At 41.2% G+C, this 19426-nt stretch overlaps 1 protein-coding gene across 2 annotated transcripts in view; it reads right to left on the minus strand.

Moving 5' to 3' along the window:
* Positions 1–1779: 1779 nt before the first annotated feature.
* The window catches only part of exd3 (exonuclease 3'-5' domain containing 3), a 44905-nt gene continuing 27258 nt past the window's right edge, over positions 1780–19426 (minus strand). For both annotated transcript variants that reach the window (XM_032539026.1, XM_032539027.1), the window contains exons 20-21: positions 2822–2888; positions 1780–2613 (exon numbers count right to left, since the gene is read on the minus strand). In XM_032539026.1, the coding sequence (XP_032394917.1) occupies positions 2258–2613; positions 2822–2888 (423 nt within the window). In that variant the 3' untranslated portion in view covers positions 1780–2257. The remainder of the gene's footprint in view (positions 2614–2821; positions 2889–19426) is intronic.

Below are 19426 nucleotides of genomic sequence, written 5' to 3' on the forward strand. Positions count from 1 at the left end.
ATGCTCTGCTTGAGAACCTGTAAATCCTGTCTGAGACAGTAATCCAAATGATCTCCTTTGTCCAGTACAGTTACTTGTTGAAGCCTAGATGTTACATGTACCTCTGCCATATGAGCAGCATGTTCAGATCAGGCTCATTTAGCATTCACAACAATGAACAGTGAACTTCATGCACGGCCATAGACACCCACTTTTGTAACATTATTCTTCAAAAGTGAGAATCCTAAGAAAGTCCTCAGCGATAACTGCATTGTTGACGGTGTAACATGTCTACATTTTGTAATGCACCTAAGGTTATGCAATTGGTAAATGGTGGTGTTACATTACTTAAACGTGAAGGTCCTGCCCTGCAGCTTAAACGTGATGTTGAAAAATGTCCATTTCTTCATAAGGACTTTGGAAAGAAAAAACATCTGGTAAGGTAACACCTCATTCCAAAGTCATTTCTATTTCCACTGCTCCCTGCAAACCAACAGCTTGTGAAGTTCCAAAACTTTCAGCTCACTTTAAACACTTAACATCTCAGTGTGGTTATTCATGATAGTACCATAATGGTAATCAAGTTATAGTGTGTATGTTCTGGAGGAATGTTTTCACCCAAACAGTCTCAAGGAAATGTTATTCATTGTCTAGTGTCAGTGAATCATCTGAAGGCTCAAATCTCTTCACTTCCCACTTCAGCTGCTGTGACATAAACACTGAAAACACATTTACCTCTGTGATTCACAGTATGACCCGTCTTTGGAAATTACTGTGGCTTTTTTGATGCAAGAGATCAATAAAATAAAGTGCACATCTGACTGTGATTAGCGTTTCTGAAGAATGTATGAGTGTAAAAAGATTTTATGTCAGCTATCCAATGCAGTCTTGACCAAAACACATCCATGTCCAGAAAACACCAAGATATATTTATTTGGCATATTTTTCCACATTAGATCTCTTTAAGTGTTCATATTATGCTTTTTTTGGCTTTTCCCTTTCCTTTATTGTGTTATATATCTTTATGTGAACGTTGTAGGTTTACAAAGTGAAAAAGCCCAAAGTCCACCCCAAAGGGACTGACCATCTCCAACAGAAAACACTGTTCACAGACTGCTCCAAACAGCTCTGTTGTAGTCCAGCCTTTACTTCCGTGACAAACGTTTGTCACTTTGTAACACACGTTATAATGCCTGCTTAGCTTTTATATTGGCACGCCCTCAAGCTCTACAACTGACTAGCTAGCAGTGCTGACCTAGTGACTCTGAACAAAGATTGACTCTTTGGGGCAATCTCATTTTCTGCAATCACACAAATCCAAAGTGGGGGTTGTGAACAGAGGAGTGAGACAAGTATGAGAAAATATGAAGGGATTCAGGCAGTGTGTGTGTTGGGTTACTCTGTTAACCCTCCTGCACTTGAGCCTCGGGGCAGGAAACCCCCACACTGTTAGTGTTACACCTGACAGACATCAGTGAAACTTAGATGATCTCATCAATCTGTCCACTCTTAGTCCTGTACCATCTGCTTTGTGAATTCTGAAACACATAAAAAAATACCTGCACACTGAAAGACACATTTGCGACTTGTCACAGATTAATAAAGGAAATGAAAATCACTTTATTATCAGCTAAATAAACAGTATACAAATGTAATCACAAAGAATGGAAATATACAGTACCACAGATGGATAAAAAGACCAAAGAACTGACATCCTATCACCATTTAACTTTTAAATAAAAACAATAAAAAAAAAACACTTTATAGTTTTAAGATTTAATTCCCTAGTGGGAGAAAGTGTTCTTAAGGGACATTTTTAATGATCTGATTACAATACTAGATAATTATGTCATTACAGTAGGATATCCAAACCATAAATCACCATAAATGTGCCAACAGTGAAAAAAAATCAACAAAAATGACCAAGTCAAAGCAAGATCACAGCGTTACCCGTCATGGTTTCAGAGTTTAAAACTCTTATAAACGCAATAGGTTTTAAACTTTTAAAACTATTATACATCTTAAAAGAACTTAAAGCATTAATGCAAATACAACTTAAAATGATCTTTGTCTGTTTTTGGTAGAACTGTCATATTTCAATACCAGATGGTTAACAGGAGATCCGACCTGTTGATTCAGGTGTAAAAAAAAATATGATCTCACTCCTTATAGGATGAGTGGCTCATTATTGACTTTTATCCAAATTATTTGTCATTTTAAGGGATGTGATGTTTGTTTGAAGTTATTCAAACAAACATTAGGGTCAGGTAAAGTGCAGTCAGTTCTGCTGTGCCGCTGCAGCAGATTCAGTGTCCTCGTCTGTTATGTGTAAGACGTCCTGAAACATGGAGAGGACGCGGCCAAAGTGAGAGCCTTCCCAGAACACCTTGCCACATCTGGTGCAGACATAGAAGAGCGGTATCTTCTGCAGGAGGGCAGGGGGCACAGTGTGGAGCTGTATGGGTGCCCCCCCAGGAAAGGTCAGGGTGTCGGGGTCCAGCCCTGAAAGGGGGGCCCATTGACACTGAACATACCTGGGGATTTCAGGGGTCACACTGGGGGTCAGAATGTCACCAAGCTTCTCTTCTTCCTGTTGTTGTGTGTAGTTAGTGTTGTCCTGGTCCTGCAGAAATCCTACAAACACAATAGCAATGTTCGATGACTTAATTCTTGAAAAGTAAAAAATTAGTGAGGTTAGCCGTAGCAAGTTCAAACACTAAACAAAAGTCAAGACGTAAGAAGGAATAGCATGTACATACATCTTTGCATACATTCTACTCAGTATCATAAGGAGTCCACTAGAAGTGAACCCTCCTCCATGATGCTGTGTGGTTTGACTAACCTTTCTGTTTAAGCATCCTGACCATGTCCTTTCTGGGCACCGCCGCATACTGATCACTGTTACACGCCTGGACAAACAGATTAAAGAACAGTCCTTAACTGTGTGGTGAGAAGAAGTGTTTTTTGAGAGCTTTCACTCATCAACAATGCCTTGAAGAAAAAAAACATAAGGAAGGGGAATAAGAGGAAATACGATACACATATTGAAGCCTATTGAGACATAGATAAATCTGATCACTTCACAGTAAGTGGCAGCTCCCATGTGCACATAAAACCTAGCATATACCACAGGATGTTGAAAACAAGTTAAGTAACCTATATTTGCATCGTAATTGTCACTGGCAAATGACCTGGTTGTAAGTGTTCACACAAAGCCTGCATCTAAAGCTATAGAGACTGTCAAGTCTATGCTTGAAACAAACTAGTACGAGGCCTGAAGGTAAAAGAGTGTATAGCTGTTGCAAGCAGCTACACCCTGAAGGCAGTCACAGAGAGGTGGGAGTCGTGATAAAATCCCACATAGACAATTTTTCCTCAAAGGCATTTATTGTGTTGCAACTTGTTTGTATATAGGAAAAGTGACAGAATTGGTTGTGTGGGAAAAAAAAGAAAAATTGAAACCCTGCCTACTGTCTCATTTCCACACACCTCACCCATTTGGCGTGCTTGGTTTTTGAAAATTACGATTTCTAACGCTGTCTGACAAAACAAACAGAGCACTCTAACCTACTGGAGTATGTGGCGACCTAAACCCCTAAATCACAATGTGTGTGAAACTGTAGGTATAATTTAGTAAGAGAGACCTTTGAAAAAGATAAGCAGACAGACACCCAGCTGCTGTTGTGCAGTTAAATTCTGTATTTTATAATTCTACTACCGCCTACATTAGAAAGAGGAAAGCTATTTATCAAGCAATTTGCGACAATTCCTGCTGAGCGTGAATGGTCTGTGCAATGTGTTTTCAGGCATGTAAGAATGGACGGAGATTAGTTCTGAAATAATGCTAAAACGCTGGTGAAAACAAAAATATTTTTTCTTTTAAAATGTTGATTTAAAAAATGGAAACATAGTAGTGTTGATGTAGCCTTAATGTTTGGATTGGTGTGAAAGGGGCTAAGTGTTAAAGAAAGATCAAATCAGTGTGTGAGTGTCTGTGAAGACAGCATTCACGCCTCAGTAACGTTCACATGTCCATGCTGTCCTGACTCTCCATGGTAAAGGTCTCCCGGGTGGGACATTAGGGACCTCTTGTTTGCCGGCCCCTAACGTGCACACACACACTTGTCTGTAAGCCGCCCTAACAGCATGTCAGTGCTAAAAGCCTTGTCAACACACCTGAGCTCCACCCAGCAAACAGCATTCCACTTAGAGGTGGGCTATAAATCAAACCACACTCACAGACCTCCCGAAGCAAGATCCTGGACCTGCTCACTTAAAGCCAGTTTGTCTCTCTTTATCCAGGAAATGTTTAATGAAGATGGCAAATCAGGAGCATACCCCCACCCAACGCAAGAGTATGTCCTCTCCTCTGTGTGCACATGGAGAGAGATGTTTGCCTCTGTGGTAACTGAGGTCGGGACAGGAGAAAGCGGCTAGACAGTGGAGGTGTGGGAGAGCAGAGGTGTCATCTCCTGTACTGTCTGTGGGAATGAAGCTCATCTCTCCCTCAGTACACTCTGTATTATCCTCTTTGTATTCTGCCTTACACACGCATGCACACACACACAAATTGACCACACAGACAAAAAAAAACAAAAAAAACAACACAATTCACACAGGCTACACTACATTGTGTATAGACCGCATGCATACAATTGCCCACAGTGAGCACACATGGCTCACACATACAAGTGTGGCGTCAGCCAGGGAAACAGACCCAGCTATTTGCTCAGTTTAAAGTTTCCCAGAGTAGAGCAAGCCAGAACCTGCTCTGAACTCTCAAGGCTAAGTCACGGACAGGCAGGCACACACGCACAACGTCTCTCACACAAGCACGCACGCACGCACGCACACAGAGAAGATGAAGTCATTTTATCTTTAATTTATTATCAAGTCAGCTCATTACAAATGCAAAGTTCCTAAAAATATTTATAGGACAAGTAATTAAAGTAAATAAATTAGGAAGTGAAATTACATACATTTACAAAATAAATAAAGACAAATGTCACAGCGATATTAACAGAAATGCAGATAAAACATATTTGGCAAAGTGGTGAGGTCTTGTGTTGCCATATACTTTAATGAACACAGATGGTAGCTCTGAGCCTTCATTTAATATTTGAAGCCAAGTTGGACTAGCTAATTTCACCGACATATTTTTGTGTTTTTGGCTTGCGGCAGTACGCAAGGCTTGATTTTTACACAGCAGACTACTGGAGATTTCAGACATGCAGTTGTCACAGAGAGGGGTGCCTTCTCTGCAACTCCTGCATGTCTAGCGACACAGAAAGCATTAGACTGAGAGTGCTGTCAAACCAATTATAGTTGGGCATGTTCGCACAAGAAAAATATCATGCTTATGATAATCGAGGAGTATTACATGTGGCAGTCACTGCAGTCTGTGCAGGTTGGTCGGCTGGACTTTTGGAAGATTTTATAGAACTGACGCATGCAAATGGTTCATACTATACTTTTCCAGGAGAATATTCTTCTCTACTCACAAGCTTCTCCGTATGGCACTTAATGTACCAACAAAATTTCAGAGAGGACATGTATCATATATATTTCTTAATACTGGCTTTAAGTCAGTGTTCTCATTGGGCTTATTCTTGCAAGTTAAGGCCAAAGAAGGGCCTTCAAAAATGAAATCAGCCGGCATAATTAAAACAGTTCTTTTTACTGAACCCTGTAAAGTTTAAGGCAGTTGCTACATTGCTGCATTTTCTTACACCGTCTGTCTTTTGTTCTGTCTGTATTTTTCAGGGAACCTCCAGCATTCTCACACTCCGTGTGGCCGCGCCAGAGAAAGAATGCTCCTTGCCGTGACAACAAAGGCTATCTAAAGTGTGATACTGTGTTTCAAAGGATGTGAGGAGGTGGAAAAAAAAGAGGAGAAAGGGGGATAGTGGAGAGGAGGTAGGAAAGAGAGGGAGGGAGGGGGGTGGGAGATTTTTCCCTTACGTTCTGAAACACGCACACACCCTGCACTGGCTCTGTAGGCAGCTCCCATGGGAAAATCCTAGACCAGTCTTAAAAGGCGGTGCTTTTGGGGCCGATTCATGTCACATGGTCAGAGCAGCCAATTGGGGAGTTGTGATTTGATTCAAATTGTGGTAAGTCAGGTAAGGGGCAGCGTGGGAACTGTAGGGAAGAGCGAAAGGGGGAAGAATTGCACCATCGTTTCCCTTTGAAAATGTTGTCTTTTCAGTTTCAATGTAAATTTCATGTCCAAGTTAAGGTAAAAAAATACCTAATTGTCCATGGTTTATCCATCCATGGTATAAAGCATGTACACAGTATATAACAAAAAGGACAACTTTTTCTAGAAATTACAGTATACCTTCCAAAGATGGAAAAAAAAAACATACAGGATATCAAAGAGATTCATTGTTTACTCCCATCATTCCATGTCTGGGACATTCGGCCATATTTGGTTGTCTGTCATTCTGTTAGGCAAATATAAAATTTTGTAGCCGCTGTGAAATGATGTAACTCCATTGGAAGTGGGACGCTGAACTGGAAAAAGCAGGCTCATACTACTGTAAAACGATGAGTAAGGAGAAGCTAACTGGCCAAAAGCATTGACCTTTTTTCTGCTTTCCCACACAGTTCCAGGTCATACTAGGTGATTTGGATACCTTCCAACAGCGATCAACAATCTCACACAACGATTTTTACTGCCAGATGCAAACTGTGGAAAAGTGACCCGTTTTCATTTTCTTTGGCTGGCAGAAGGAGGGAGAGCGTGTGGAAAGAGTGGAAACATCTTGCTCTATTTAGCACTCTCTTACTGAAAAGCTGACATCATTTTAGTGTTAATCATTAAATCAAGTTATCTTTGAGTGGAGAATAAAGCCTGAATACCAGTCGTCAGTCTGCAATGGAATACCGGCGACCAAAGAGGGGAGAGCGAGTCACAAACTGTGGAAATAAATATGCTAATTTTAAAAAGACAGTGGTACTCTTGGGTTTTGGTAGCTGCAACATCCTACTATGAGTTTTAATTAGGTCTAACGTTTTGTGCTCTAATGTTTTTTTTGTAGTCTACGGACAAACTAATGGCAAAACAAAGTTTTTTTAAATTATGTACACTTGCTGCAAGTCACCATTAGATTTTGAAGTTAGTTAGAAAATTGCAACCACTCTTCACAAGTTGAAAAAAACTAAATCAAAAAAATTGGGGTGGGGGAAAAAAATCGATACCGCATGGTATTGCAATATTTTCAGTGGCAATACTATATTGATACCCAGGCGCCAAGTATCAATCTTTTATTATATATGTGTTGGTCAGTTTGTCTGCTTGACAATCCCATTTGGTAGCAAAAAAAATTTAACTGATAGGAATAAACAGAGAAAAAATATCTTTTTAGATAAAACAGATGTTGACAATATGTACATACCTGCCAATCTCTATCTATGGTGAAAGGTATGTGATGATGTGGGGCTATTTTAACACCAAAGGCCAAGGGAACTTTATCAGGATACATGGTATCCTGATCCATGAAATAACTGGCCTTTTAAAAATAAAATTCTGCCTGCTTCTATGGGAATATAACATAGGGTTATCTATATTTATGCCCCCTCTATTTTAAGGAAGAACAATTATTTATTTACAATACATTGTTCATTCACAAAGAAAATTGGTGTCCTTAAAGGTTGGATTTTACCTCATTTTTTTAAAGTAAATTTCCAAAATATGATTTTTTTTATTCCTCTTAAGCATGGGCATGTAAACTTATGAGCACCACAGTATATATATATATATATATATATATATATATATATATAGTACAAGCCAAAGGTTTGGACACACCTTCTCATTTTCTTTATTTTCATGACTATTTACATCGTAGATCAAAACTATGAATAAACACATTTGGAAAATGTACTTAACAAAAAAGTATGAAATACCTGAAAACATGTCTTATATTCTAGTTTCTTCAAAGTAGCCACTCTTTGCTCTGATTCCTGCTTTGCCCACTCCTGGCATTCTCTTGATGAGCTTCAAGAGGTCGTCACCTGAAATGGTTTCCCAACAGTCTTGAAGGGGTTCCCAGAGATGCGCAGCACTTGCTGGCCCTTTTGCCTTCACTCTGCGATCCAGCTCACACCAAACCATCTCGAGTGGGTTCAGGTCCGGTGACTGTGGAGGCGCAGCACTCCATCACTCTCCTACTTGGTCAAATAGCCCTTACCACAGCCTGGAGGTGTGTTTAGGGTCATTGTCCTGTTGAAAAATAAATGATCCAACTAAACGCAAACGGGATGGGATGGCATGCAGCTGCAGGATGCTGTGGTAGCCATGCTGGTTCAGTATGCCTTCAATTTTGAATAAATCCCCAACATTGTCACCAGCAAAGCACCCCCACACCATCACACCTCCTCCTCCATGCTTCACGGTGGGAACCAGGCATGTAGAATCCATCCGGTCACCTTTTCTGCGTCGCACAAAGACACGGCAGTTGGAACAAAAGATCTCAAACTTGGACTCATCAGACCAAAGACCAGATTTTCACTGGTCTTATGTCCATTCCTTGTGTTTCTTTGCCCAAACAAATCTCTTCTGCTTGTTGCCTCTTCTTACCAGGGATTTCCTTGCTGCTATTTGACCATGAAGGCCTGATTCGCGGTCTCCTCTTAACAGTTGTTCTAGAGATGTGTCTGATGCTAGAACTCTGTGTGGTATTTATCTGGTCTCTAATCTGAACTGCTGTTAACTTGCGATTTCTGAGGCTGGTGACTCAGATAAACTTATCCTCAGCAGCAGAAGTGACTTTTGGTCTTCCTTTCCTGGGGCGGTCCTCATGTGAGCCAGTTTCGTTGTAGCGCTTGATGGTTTTTGCGACTGCACTTTGGGACACATTCAAAGTTTTTGCAATTTTCCGGACTGACTGACCGTCATTTCTTAAACTAATGATGGCCACTTGTATCTCTTTACTTAGCTGATTGGTTCTTGCCATAATATGAATTCTAACAGTTGTCCAAAAGGGCTGTCGGCTGTGTATCAACCTGACTTCTGGACAACACAACTGATGGTTCCAACCCCATTAATGAGGCAAGAAATTCCACTAATTAACCCTGACAAGGCACACCATTGAAGTGAAAACCATTTCAGGTGACTACCTCATGAAGCTCATTGAGAGAACACCAAGGGTTTGCAGCGCTATCAAAAAAGCAAAGGGTGGCTACTTTGAAGAAACTAGAACATAAGACATGTTTTCAGTTATTTGACACTTTTTTGTTAAGTACATAACTCCACCTGTGTTCATTCATAGTTTTGATGCCTTCAGTGATAATCTACAATGTAAATATGTCAATAGTCATGAAAATACGCATTGAATAAGAAGGTGGTTCCAAACTTTTGGCTTATATATATATATATATATATATATATATATATACACATACACACATACACACACACACACACACACACACACACCCACACCCACACACAACCAAGTGACCCCCTACTCGCAATATACTGTAGCTTAACACCTAGAGTAGGGGGGTCACTTTTCTGCTGCAGCAAGTGAGTGAGGAAAATACTCCGTGACCTACTAAATGTACTTTCCCACAGTATCCTGAGGGTATCTGGCAAGTGTCTCATTCCGACAGTCTGAGGTAATTACCAGCTCTGTTAACTAACCATTACCACCAGACAGAAACCTGAACTTGGACCACAGCAGAGCCTGTCTGGGCTTGACATCACACACACCTTCCTCTGACTCACTTCACTGTACATACATACACACTCGCACATACATCCGAGGCATGCAGAAGATGTAAAAACCTCACATGGTGCTCTCTCACACATGCGCACACCCTTCCCTGACTCACATTGCACCCACTCATTTCACCTGCAAGTCACATTATTTCCTTCCCAACTTTCCCAGAAAGGCATTCAGTTGTGTTAAATAGAATTAGTGTGAAAGTCTGCTGTTCATTTCATTTTGTGCACGCATATTGCGTATGTAAACAATATGAAAATTGGCATGCATTAGGAATGATACTACCAGTGAAGTTGTTTCCAAAGCACCCAAGACAGATGTGCTATGGTTTCTATGTCAAGTTGCTTTATTATTTCAACACTGCTTAATTGCTCCTGGTGTTCTACTCAGTCAATTTACTAAAGAGTTGAGTTGGTGTAACCCCATCCGCCAATGCCCATTTTTGTTGGGAAATATGTCCAATAATACATCTTAGCTTACAGACAAATTTCTTTAGTTTTGTATTAATTTTATTTGTAATATTACTACATTAGATTATGAATATATTATACATTCAAAAGTATACATGAGAAGTTGTCATCAGTAGCAACACAAGATTAAGGCACAGCCATGACTTTATGCCTTTGAAGAAAAACTCTAGTTAAACATTGCTCATTTAGTCCCACTCCCTCAGTCTGTTTAAAACTTGCTCAATCCCTTTTTGTTTCTTTCTCTTGTCAAAGCTGTTTTCCACTTTTCAGCATTTTCTTACCCTCCACTTGGCCTCAACTTTTCTTCTTTTTCTTCCCTCTCTTAGTCCCTCTTTATTGGAGCTCATCAAAAGGGGTAATGAAGAAGATAATAGTCTAGAGTCTAGCAGATAACAGTCTAGCCGTCACACAAATAGCACTAATGCTTCCCCTTGGCTTGGCACAGTCAGTTAATTCTGTTTTTTACCCACTCAACCTTCAACCTCAACTTCTATCTCTTCCTCTTTTCAACTGAACCTATGTCTTTTCTCTTGTTCTATGTCTTGCTTAAAACTCCATCTACCCCCCTCCAGTGCCCCCTTCATTCTCCCTCTCTTCTTCTCTCCAGTTGTCTCACACCTCTAACCTCTTTCTTTCTCTCCATCTCCAAGCACTCTTTTTTTCCTCTCTCTCCAGACGCCAGATAGCTGGGGCCGGTCTAAGCCAAACAGCTGAGGAAAACAACGTACTGAAAAGGTCTGTAGACTATTCTGCTCACTGGGCTTTGAAGAGGAACAAGAACCGCTCATCTCAAAAACTCATAAAAAAGCTGGATTAAACGGCCAACCACTCTCTACTTATATGTTGCGTTTTTTGTATTGTGGGTTAAAATGAAACAGCCAGACTAAACATCCTAAATTGGCGGGGCAATGCGATAGGTGGCACGTAACATTCAACACTTGCCTACTGTGCTTTTCAATTGTAGTCGTTAAATACCATGTTAGTGTTGGGTCGGGTCACAAGGGAAAATTGCTCTGTGCTTCAGACGGAGCAGATTGGCTACAAGTGAAACAATTAATCAAAAAAACTGACACGATAGAAAATTATGTTCACTTAATTTGTCAGGAAATAGACTGCATTTTTTTTAAGCAACTGAATGGGTAGGTGTTTTTTTTTTTTTAGAAAGCAGAGAACTTTTCATCATTTATTCAATACATTGCTGTTTTTATCAACATCACTAAGTGTTCAAATCCTAACACATGCTGTAGTAGATAGTAATTTAGCTTGGAATATGGACAGTAAATGCCAGAATGGTAGAACAGCAATCAAAACAAACATTCAACTTTGGCTCAATATTAATTGTGACAGCAAATCAAAGTGTTGCAGCCGTAAAAAAGAAGCTCCACTTAAGCACACTGTGGTTTTACCGTGAGAATTCATAAATAATCTCTGCATGTAGATTTATACATGAAACTAAACAGTACTCTGAATTGTTCTCACAACCTATTGAAAAAGGTTAAGCTGAGAGAAAACTCCACATGCTCAACTGCATAAGGTTGGGAAAACCCTGGCATCCTTCACTGCCTGTTTTAATTTGGAAAACCTGATTGTTGAGGAGACAGATGGTGGGTTTGTGGTGCTGTCGTTTGTGCAATAAAGACAACTGGTTCTCTCAAATATAAAGCATTCATGCAACTGTCAGTTAAACATTTGTCTTTTTAAGACAGACATGGGACTCCAAATGTCCCCTCCCCCCCCCCGTTTGCCTATGCAGTGTGACATGCTCACACACTAAAACTATCTAAAAATGCTTTCACTGCTTTTCACTAAACGTGCCTTCACTGCACCCATTCTCACCCGATATTACGACATCCACAGCTTTCCTCGACATGCGCTAACAGTTCTCAAACTGTCACCACACACACACACACACACACACACACACACACACACACACACACACACACACACACACACACACACACACACACACACACCACACACACACACACACACACACACACACACACACACCACACACACAACACACACACCAAACTGAAATTCCACCCACTCAACCTGAATCCATCAACCTGAACTACATTTGCACATGAACGTACACACCCCCAGACATGGGAGAGCCACCGGCAGATTCCTTGCTCAACGTTTATCGCTACTGCCGCATATTTCACCCTCCAGCCCCCTTCCTCACCCCTTCTCTCCCTTTTGCTTTCCCCCCCCCCTCATCTCTTCTTGATGTAAAGGCCCACAGGCACGCAGGGAATGTTATTGTAATACAGAGTGGTTCATTCAGGGCTGTAAATATTGAGAGTGGTGACGGTGGTGGCTGCCACTGAGGGACTGGTCGGTTCTCTCCTGAAGAGTTTTGAGGGAACGGAGAAGAAACAACTCTCTCACATAGCTTTTTGACAGACAAGGTGTCAGTGTCAGGGTAGGGTACCAGCAAATCTTTTTACACACAAGTCGGCCTTCTAACTGGCTAATTCTGTGGCTTGAGGCATACACTGCTGACCAGATGACACGCAGGTGCGCGCTATTTCATTTTTTGATGTCTTTTATTTATATCACACCCAAGCAGGATCCCAACTATGGTCTCTCATTTTGTTGCAATCTGAAGAGTAAGTGGGCAGAGTTTATCTTTTTGAGTGGGCACAAAATTGCATTATCTTAACATCTTACATAATAATTGACTTTACATGCAGACAAGCATGTGAACACATGCGTGTGTGCAAAGACCCCATGTCTGTATACACAGAACTGTGCGTCTATATCACTTTTTGGACAATTTCCACCAGCAATTATACAGTGAGGAAAATAAGTATTTGAACACCCTGCTATTTTGCAAGTTCTCCGACTTAGAAATCATGGAGGGGTCTGAAATTGTCATCGTAGGTGCATGTCCACTGTGAGAGACATAATCTAAAACAAAAAAAATCCAGAAATCACAATGTATGATTTTTTAACTCTTTATTTGTATGTTACAGCTGCAAATAAGTATTTGAACACCTGTCTATCAGCTACAATTCTGACCCTCAAAGACCTGTTAGTCTGCCTTCAAAATGTCCACCTCCACTCCATTTATTATCCTAAATTAGATGTACCTGTTTGAGGTCGTTAGCTGCATAAAGACACCTGTCCACCCCATACAATCAGTAAGAATCCAACTAGTAACATGGCCAAGACCAAAGAGCTGTCCAAAGACACTAGAGACAAAATTGTACACCACCACAAGGTTGGAAAGGGCTACGGGGAAATTGCCAAGCAGCTTGGTGAAAAAAGGTCCACTGTTGGAGCAATCATTAGAAAATGGAAGAAGCTAAACATGACTGTCAATCTCCCTGAGACTGGGGCTCCATGCAAGATCTCACCTCATGGGGTTTCAATGATCCTAAGAAAGGTGAGAAATAAGCCCAGAACTACACGGGAGGAGCTGGTCAATGACCTGAAAAGAGCTGGGACCACCGTTTCCAAGGTTACTGTTGGTAATACACTAAGACGTCATGGTTTGAAATCATGCATGGGACGGAAGGTTCCCCTGCTTAAACCAGCACATGTCAAGGCCCGTCTTAAGTTTGCCAACGACCATTTGGATGATCCAGAGGAATCATGGGAGAAAGTCATGTGGTCAGATGAGACCAAAATAGAACTTTTGGTCATAATTCCACTAACTGTGTTTGGAGGAAGAAGAATGATGAGTACCATCCCAAGAACACCATCCCTACTGTGAAGCATGGGGGTGGTAGCATCATGCTTTGGGGGTGTTTTTATGCACGTGGGACAGGGCGACTGCACTGTATTAAGGAGAGGAAGACCGGGGCCATGTATTGTGAGATTTTGGGGAACAACCTCCTCCCCTCAGTTAGAGCATTGAGGATGGGTTGAGGCTGGGTCTTCCAACATGACAATGACCCAAAGCAGACAGCCAGGAGAACCAAGGAGTGGCTCTGTAAGAAGCATATCAAGGTTCTGGCGTGGCCTAGCCAGTCTCCAGACCTAAACCCAATAGAGAATCTTTGGAGGGAACTCAAACTCCGTGTTTCTCAGCGACAGCCCAGAAACCTGACTGATCTAGAGAAGATCTGTGTGGAGGAGTGGGCCAAAAAACTACAGGAATCGTTTGACCTCTGGAATTGCAAACAAAGGCTACTGTACCAAACATTAACATTGATTTTCTCTGGTGTTCAAATACTTATTTGCAGCTGTATCATACAAATATATTGTTAAAAAATCATACATAGTGATTTCTGGATTTTTTTTATTTAGATTATGTCTCTCACAGTGGACATGCACCTACAATGACAATTTCAGACCCCTCCATAATTTCTAAGTGGGAGAACTTGCAAAATAGCAGTGTGTTCAAATACATATTTTCCTCACTGTATACTGCACCAGCCTTAGTTGTAGTAAACTGTAGTTTGGACTAAACCAAATGTGTGGGAGTTTGACATACTTAGAATTAACATTTAGAAAGGTCAATGAGGCCATACACATGCAAAGCCCATCCTTGACCAGCAATTACAATCTCCCCTTATATGACCACCTGTTATCCCGTGACTCCACACTAGTATGTTTTAAAATCAATCTCCGTTCACCGGAGCGTTTTAGCACCACATATCGAGCATATTGTTTGAATGACAGCTTGCCTCCTGCGTATGGCAGTAGTAGCTCAAGCTGTTCAAAATTGCAAATATGTCTTTCTCCAAATAATTTTGGGCTAGTAGGAGTTTTAAGAAAACTCCTTTAGCTGAGCAAAATAACTAAAGAGGTCACTAAGAATGAGTATTAGTTCCAAATATATATATATATATATATATATATATAATATATATATATATATATATATATATATATATAACACATGCCCCAAACCCACCACAATAAATATAGATCAATACCTCAGCTGAAGAAAACATTTGTCTGTCCCCACAAAAAAAGCTTGTGTTCATCACACAATAAAGGATAGCTGTGTTAGATCAGGGTTGGGTCCCAAATCGTGGTGCCAATATGACACCAGTATATAGGAACACAGATTTCCGTGCCACTTAAGTGCCTGTGCTGCTGTCTGGTGCTGTGAAATGGATGTTAAAGGCAAAAGAAGTGTGGTTCTTCTTTTTGTTGTTCAACAGCCATTGAATGGTGAAATAAGTTATTGCTACTACGTTTAAAATAAATAAATAAATTTACTATGACTATATGGCCTTAGCAATACACAAGCCGTTCTTTAATGTTGCCGACTGTATACCCAGCCCTAGTTAGGATGTGATTTTACAGGGACCACAAATGACTAACTGGTCCACAACACAATGGAGACAGAGAAAGATAGTTTACATCGTTACTGCTTCAAACAACTGCTGAGCTTGTGGCCCGACGCAGACGCTTCATCCACACACATTCATGTCTTTGTCAGAGTCATCAGGCATATTATCAGGACACACACACACGCACGCACGCTATCGGGGGGGGGGGAGGTTAGAGATAAGGCAAATAAAAGAGGAAAAGGGCTTGGGGTTAAGTGGCAATAATGATGCAAAATAAGACATCAGTGTGTGTGTGTGTGTGTGTGTGTGTGTGTTTGAACTCACATCAAAGTGTCTCTGGGAACCTTGTTCGTGTCAACAGGAGACACGGCAGAGGAACCCAGCATTAAACGAAAAGAGGTAGAGGGGAAGAAAAAAAGAAAGAAAAGAAGAGGGGGTGTGGGGGTTAAAAAGGAAGCAGTACACGATGGTGAACAAAGGCTGAAGGGAAAGAGAGGACTGAGGTGGAGGAGGGTAAGGGAGGGTTAAGGAGAAGTGGGTCGGAGGTGAGAGGTTGGGGTATTAGGGCAGTGGAGGGGAGGGGACTAGCGGTAAAGGGGTTCACCTCTAGTGTGAATGCAATGAGGTAAAACCAATAGAAAGGAAGATGGAGAGAGTTCCTGTGTCATACACCCTCTTTAATTTCACCCTTCCTTCCCTCCCTCTGCTTCTCTGCCCCCTTCCCTCCCTCCTCCGCTGCTCCCTCTCTGCGACCGGCCCCAGCAAATTCCCTAGGGCCAGGGGCAGTCCCCTTTCAGTCTCCAGTGACACAGTAATTAGAAGTGTGGGAACTGAGTCCGTCCCTCTTTCTGAGCCCCGCACTCCCACCCTTCCCCTCCCTCCTTTCGTTGGCCCTCATCCCCCCTTACCAGGTCTCGGCTCCTACCCTTCCTCTCCACTTCCTTTGCCACCTCTCTTTTTGCACCCCACCTCAGCTCTCAATCTCAGGAAGTAGCATCTACCCTCATAAAGAAAACTCACATGAGGTTAGAAGGACATATTTTGACATCTGAGGCTGATATTGACCCCATAATAAAAACAAAGTATCTGTAAGTCTGCATCATCTACATCTAATATGAAGGATGCCTTAAAATTTATTTATAATTGACTATTTCAAAGACATTGAAGATGTGGATATCATCTACTAGCATATTCAATTAAAGGTTGTATATCTAATGAGAACCCATTTTGGCTTAATCCTCATGGGCCACCTGTGATGGTCATGGGAGCTACACATCACACACACTCACACACACAAATACACTCTCAACCCCATACCCTTCATTCACGCCCCCCCCCCAATCCATCCACCCTACCTCACCCCCGCCTTCCCTACAGCCACAGAGTCCCCTATCTCTTGGAACAGAGCAATGCTGTCTCTCCCGCTCTCTGTCAAGCCCACCACCACCCCAACCCCCATTCACTATCTCCGCGGCGATAACCATGGGAACAGCAGCACTGTGGGAACGGGCCACCAGTTGACCAAAATAGACAGCAGGAAAATGGAGGGGAAGAAAGAAAGAAAGGGCTCCCTGCATCCAAGGAGGCTTGTGTGTGTGTGTGTGTGTGTGTGTATGTGTGTGTGGGGGTGTATGTTGGAGGTCCATGGGATCATCCAGACAGACAGGTACTCAGTCACTCCAGTCACCTCTGGTTTCCATCGGCAACAAAGGGGACGCTAGGTGGCTTGAGTTGCTACATTAATTCATCAATGGATATGTGGCTTTGATTTGAGTTGGTGGGACGTATGGAAAGCTTTCCTTCTCACACACACTTTAAACGGTCCTACAGTTACTAGATAGCAGCGTCCTATGCAAAAAGGCTACACCCTTAACCACAAACACCCACACCCTGACAGCACACTAATACTACACTAGTCACACCCGCAACCACACACCTCTAAAAGCACACGTAAAAACTCAAGCATTCAGTCTAAAAGTTTACATAAGTAAAGAATGAGATGAATGCAATGATTGGCATTCAAACATTTTAAATAGTGGTGCGTGTATAAAAATAACCAAAGACGCTCTTTTCAATAATAATAAATCTTGCTGTGACATGTCAGAATAGTCAGTGTTTCTTCTCGGATTCATTTTCCAGCAGTTGTGCTAAAGTGTTAGAGTTTTATTTAGCGCTGTTAGCTGAAACAAGTAGGACTTTAAAACACTTATTTGTACACAGTTGTATTGAATTACGTTGAATAAAATGCTTCAAGACTTCTTTCCTCTTTCATTTTCCTCCTTTCACCTTTCTCTCTATACATTCCTGTCTCACCTGTCTACTACCTGTCTTCCTGTCTAATAATGGAATAAGACAAAAATACACTTCTCCCCTTATCCAACTAAGCCCAGCTTCATCTTTGCCATCATCAGCCTCTCTTTTCCTTACCAAAATGTTTACCAAACTCATCTGACAAATCAAAAATATATCACTAGACAAGCTGAAGTGCACAGAAATTTACAGGGAACACAGTTTGGAAAAAGCTTACATTGATCATGAAAGACATCAAAATATTAATTCTAAACTTAATAGACAAGTTTGAATTTCTGCTGGATGTTTAATGAGCATGTGCTGAAAAGGAAATGGGTTAAGAGTATTGATGTCCCTAATACTAAGTAATGTTGAACATTATTAGGTTTTGCAACATTACAATTAGGCTTATCAAACCATATCAGAAAACAGCATCGTAAAAACTCACACCATCTAAGCTTAGACCTAATGTTAAATTCATTAATAAACCGTAATTTTATGAGATATTTGCTCACAATTCTACCTCGGGGGGGGGGGGGGGGGGGGGGGCAACATGCGTCATGTCTAGCATTGTCTCTACGTCTGCTCTTTTAAACGGCAATAATCATAAACAGACTGGACCTAAATGGTGGCAATGTCTAGGGGTTCAATGTATAATCCCCGCACATCCCTGAGTCTATGGTTACATAAAGTAGAGATAACAAGTTTACTGCGATTGGGGCAATTTTTATATAGCAGTGGCACTAATTTAACAGGGGCACTGCACATTTAGGGAAAAAAATGATATATTAGTTATTGCCTTTTATTTTAATCATGATCGCTCTTCATCTTCATCATTATTTAATTTATATTTGCAGTTGTTCCAGTCTTCATTTCCTTTCATTAAAAGGCACATGGCAACTTTGTTTTATTAATTAGGGTTATTAACATTATAATTTGATTATCTGACTTTGGATACTATAGGAATATTTATTTTGTATGTACCAGAGCCTTACAGTCACAGGAAAATATAATTGGATATCAGAGATGTGATTCCCTCATAAATAAATAGCCTTGCTTTGCCAGATCCGTGCGGAGCCACGGTGCCGCTGCAAAAAAGCCTCTGGAAGGAACTTGTTTTGTTGGATAGTGTACGTTCAAAAGTTCTTTTAGTTGCAACAGAAAACTCAGATTGGACAGATAGTCTAGCTAGCTGTCTGGATTTACCCAGCAGAGATCTGAGGAGCAGTTAACCATAGTCGCCCGGAGTTTAAAGTTCCAACAAAAAGAAAGCGTGAGGTAACGGACATCTGGCGTCAACAGAGCAATCCTGGAAGTGAAACGTTGTGATAACAACTAATCCAATAATAACCTCACAGCTTAAATACACACTTCTGTAGGTATCAGGATATAAAAAACTGGCATAGCTGAACTACGCATCAAAACTGCTCATACTTATTGTTTGGTATGTTTTCACTGGTGCATAGGCAATGCTGCTGGTCTCCAGAGAGTACAACCAAGAATACATGCATGCAAACACACATCTCAGACATCATGGCATTAGTTAAAATGCTGGGCTGCAGTTCCTATGAGAAACATTAGACACTGGTTTTCCTTGGCCTGAAAGAGGAGGAGGAGGAGGAGGAGGAAATAGGAAAAAGACGCAAGTTGTGCATCATCATCATTTTTTTTTTTTTTTTTTACCTACTGCAGTCCTAAT

Source organism: Etheostoma spectabile, chromosome 16 (genome assembly GCF_008692095.1).
Source record: "Etheostoma spectabile isolate EspeVRDwgs_2016 chromosome 16, UIUC_Espe_1.0, whole genome shotgun sequence".
Classification (NCBI taxonomy): Eukaryota; Metazoa; Chordata; class Actinopteri; order Perciformes; family Percidae; genus Etheostoma; species Etheostoma spectabile.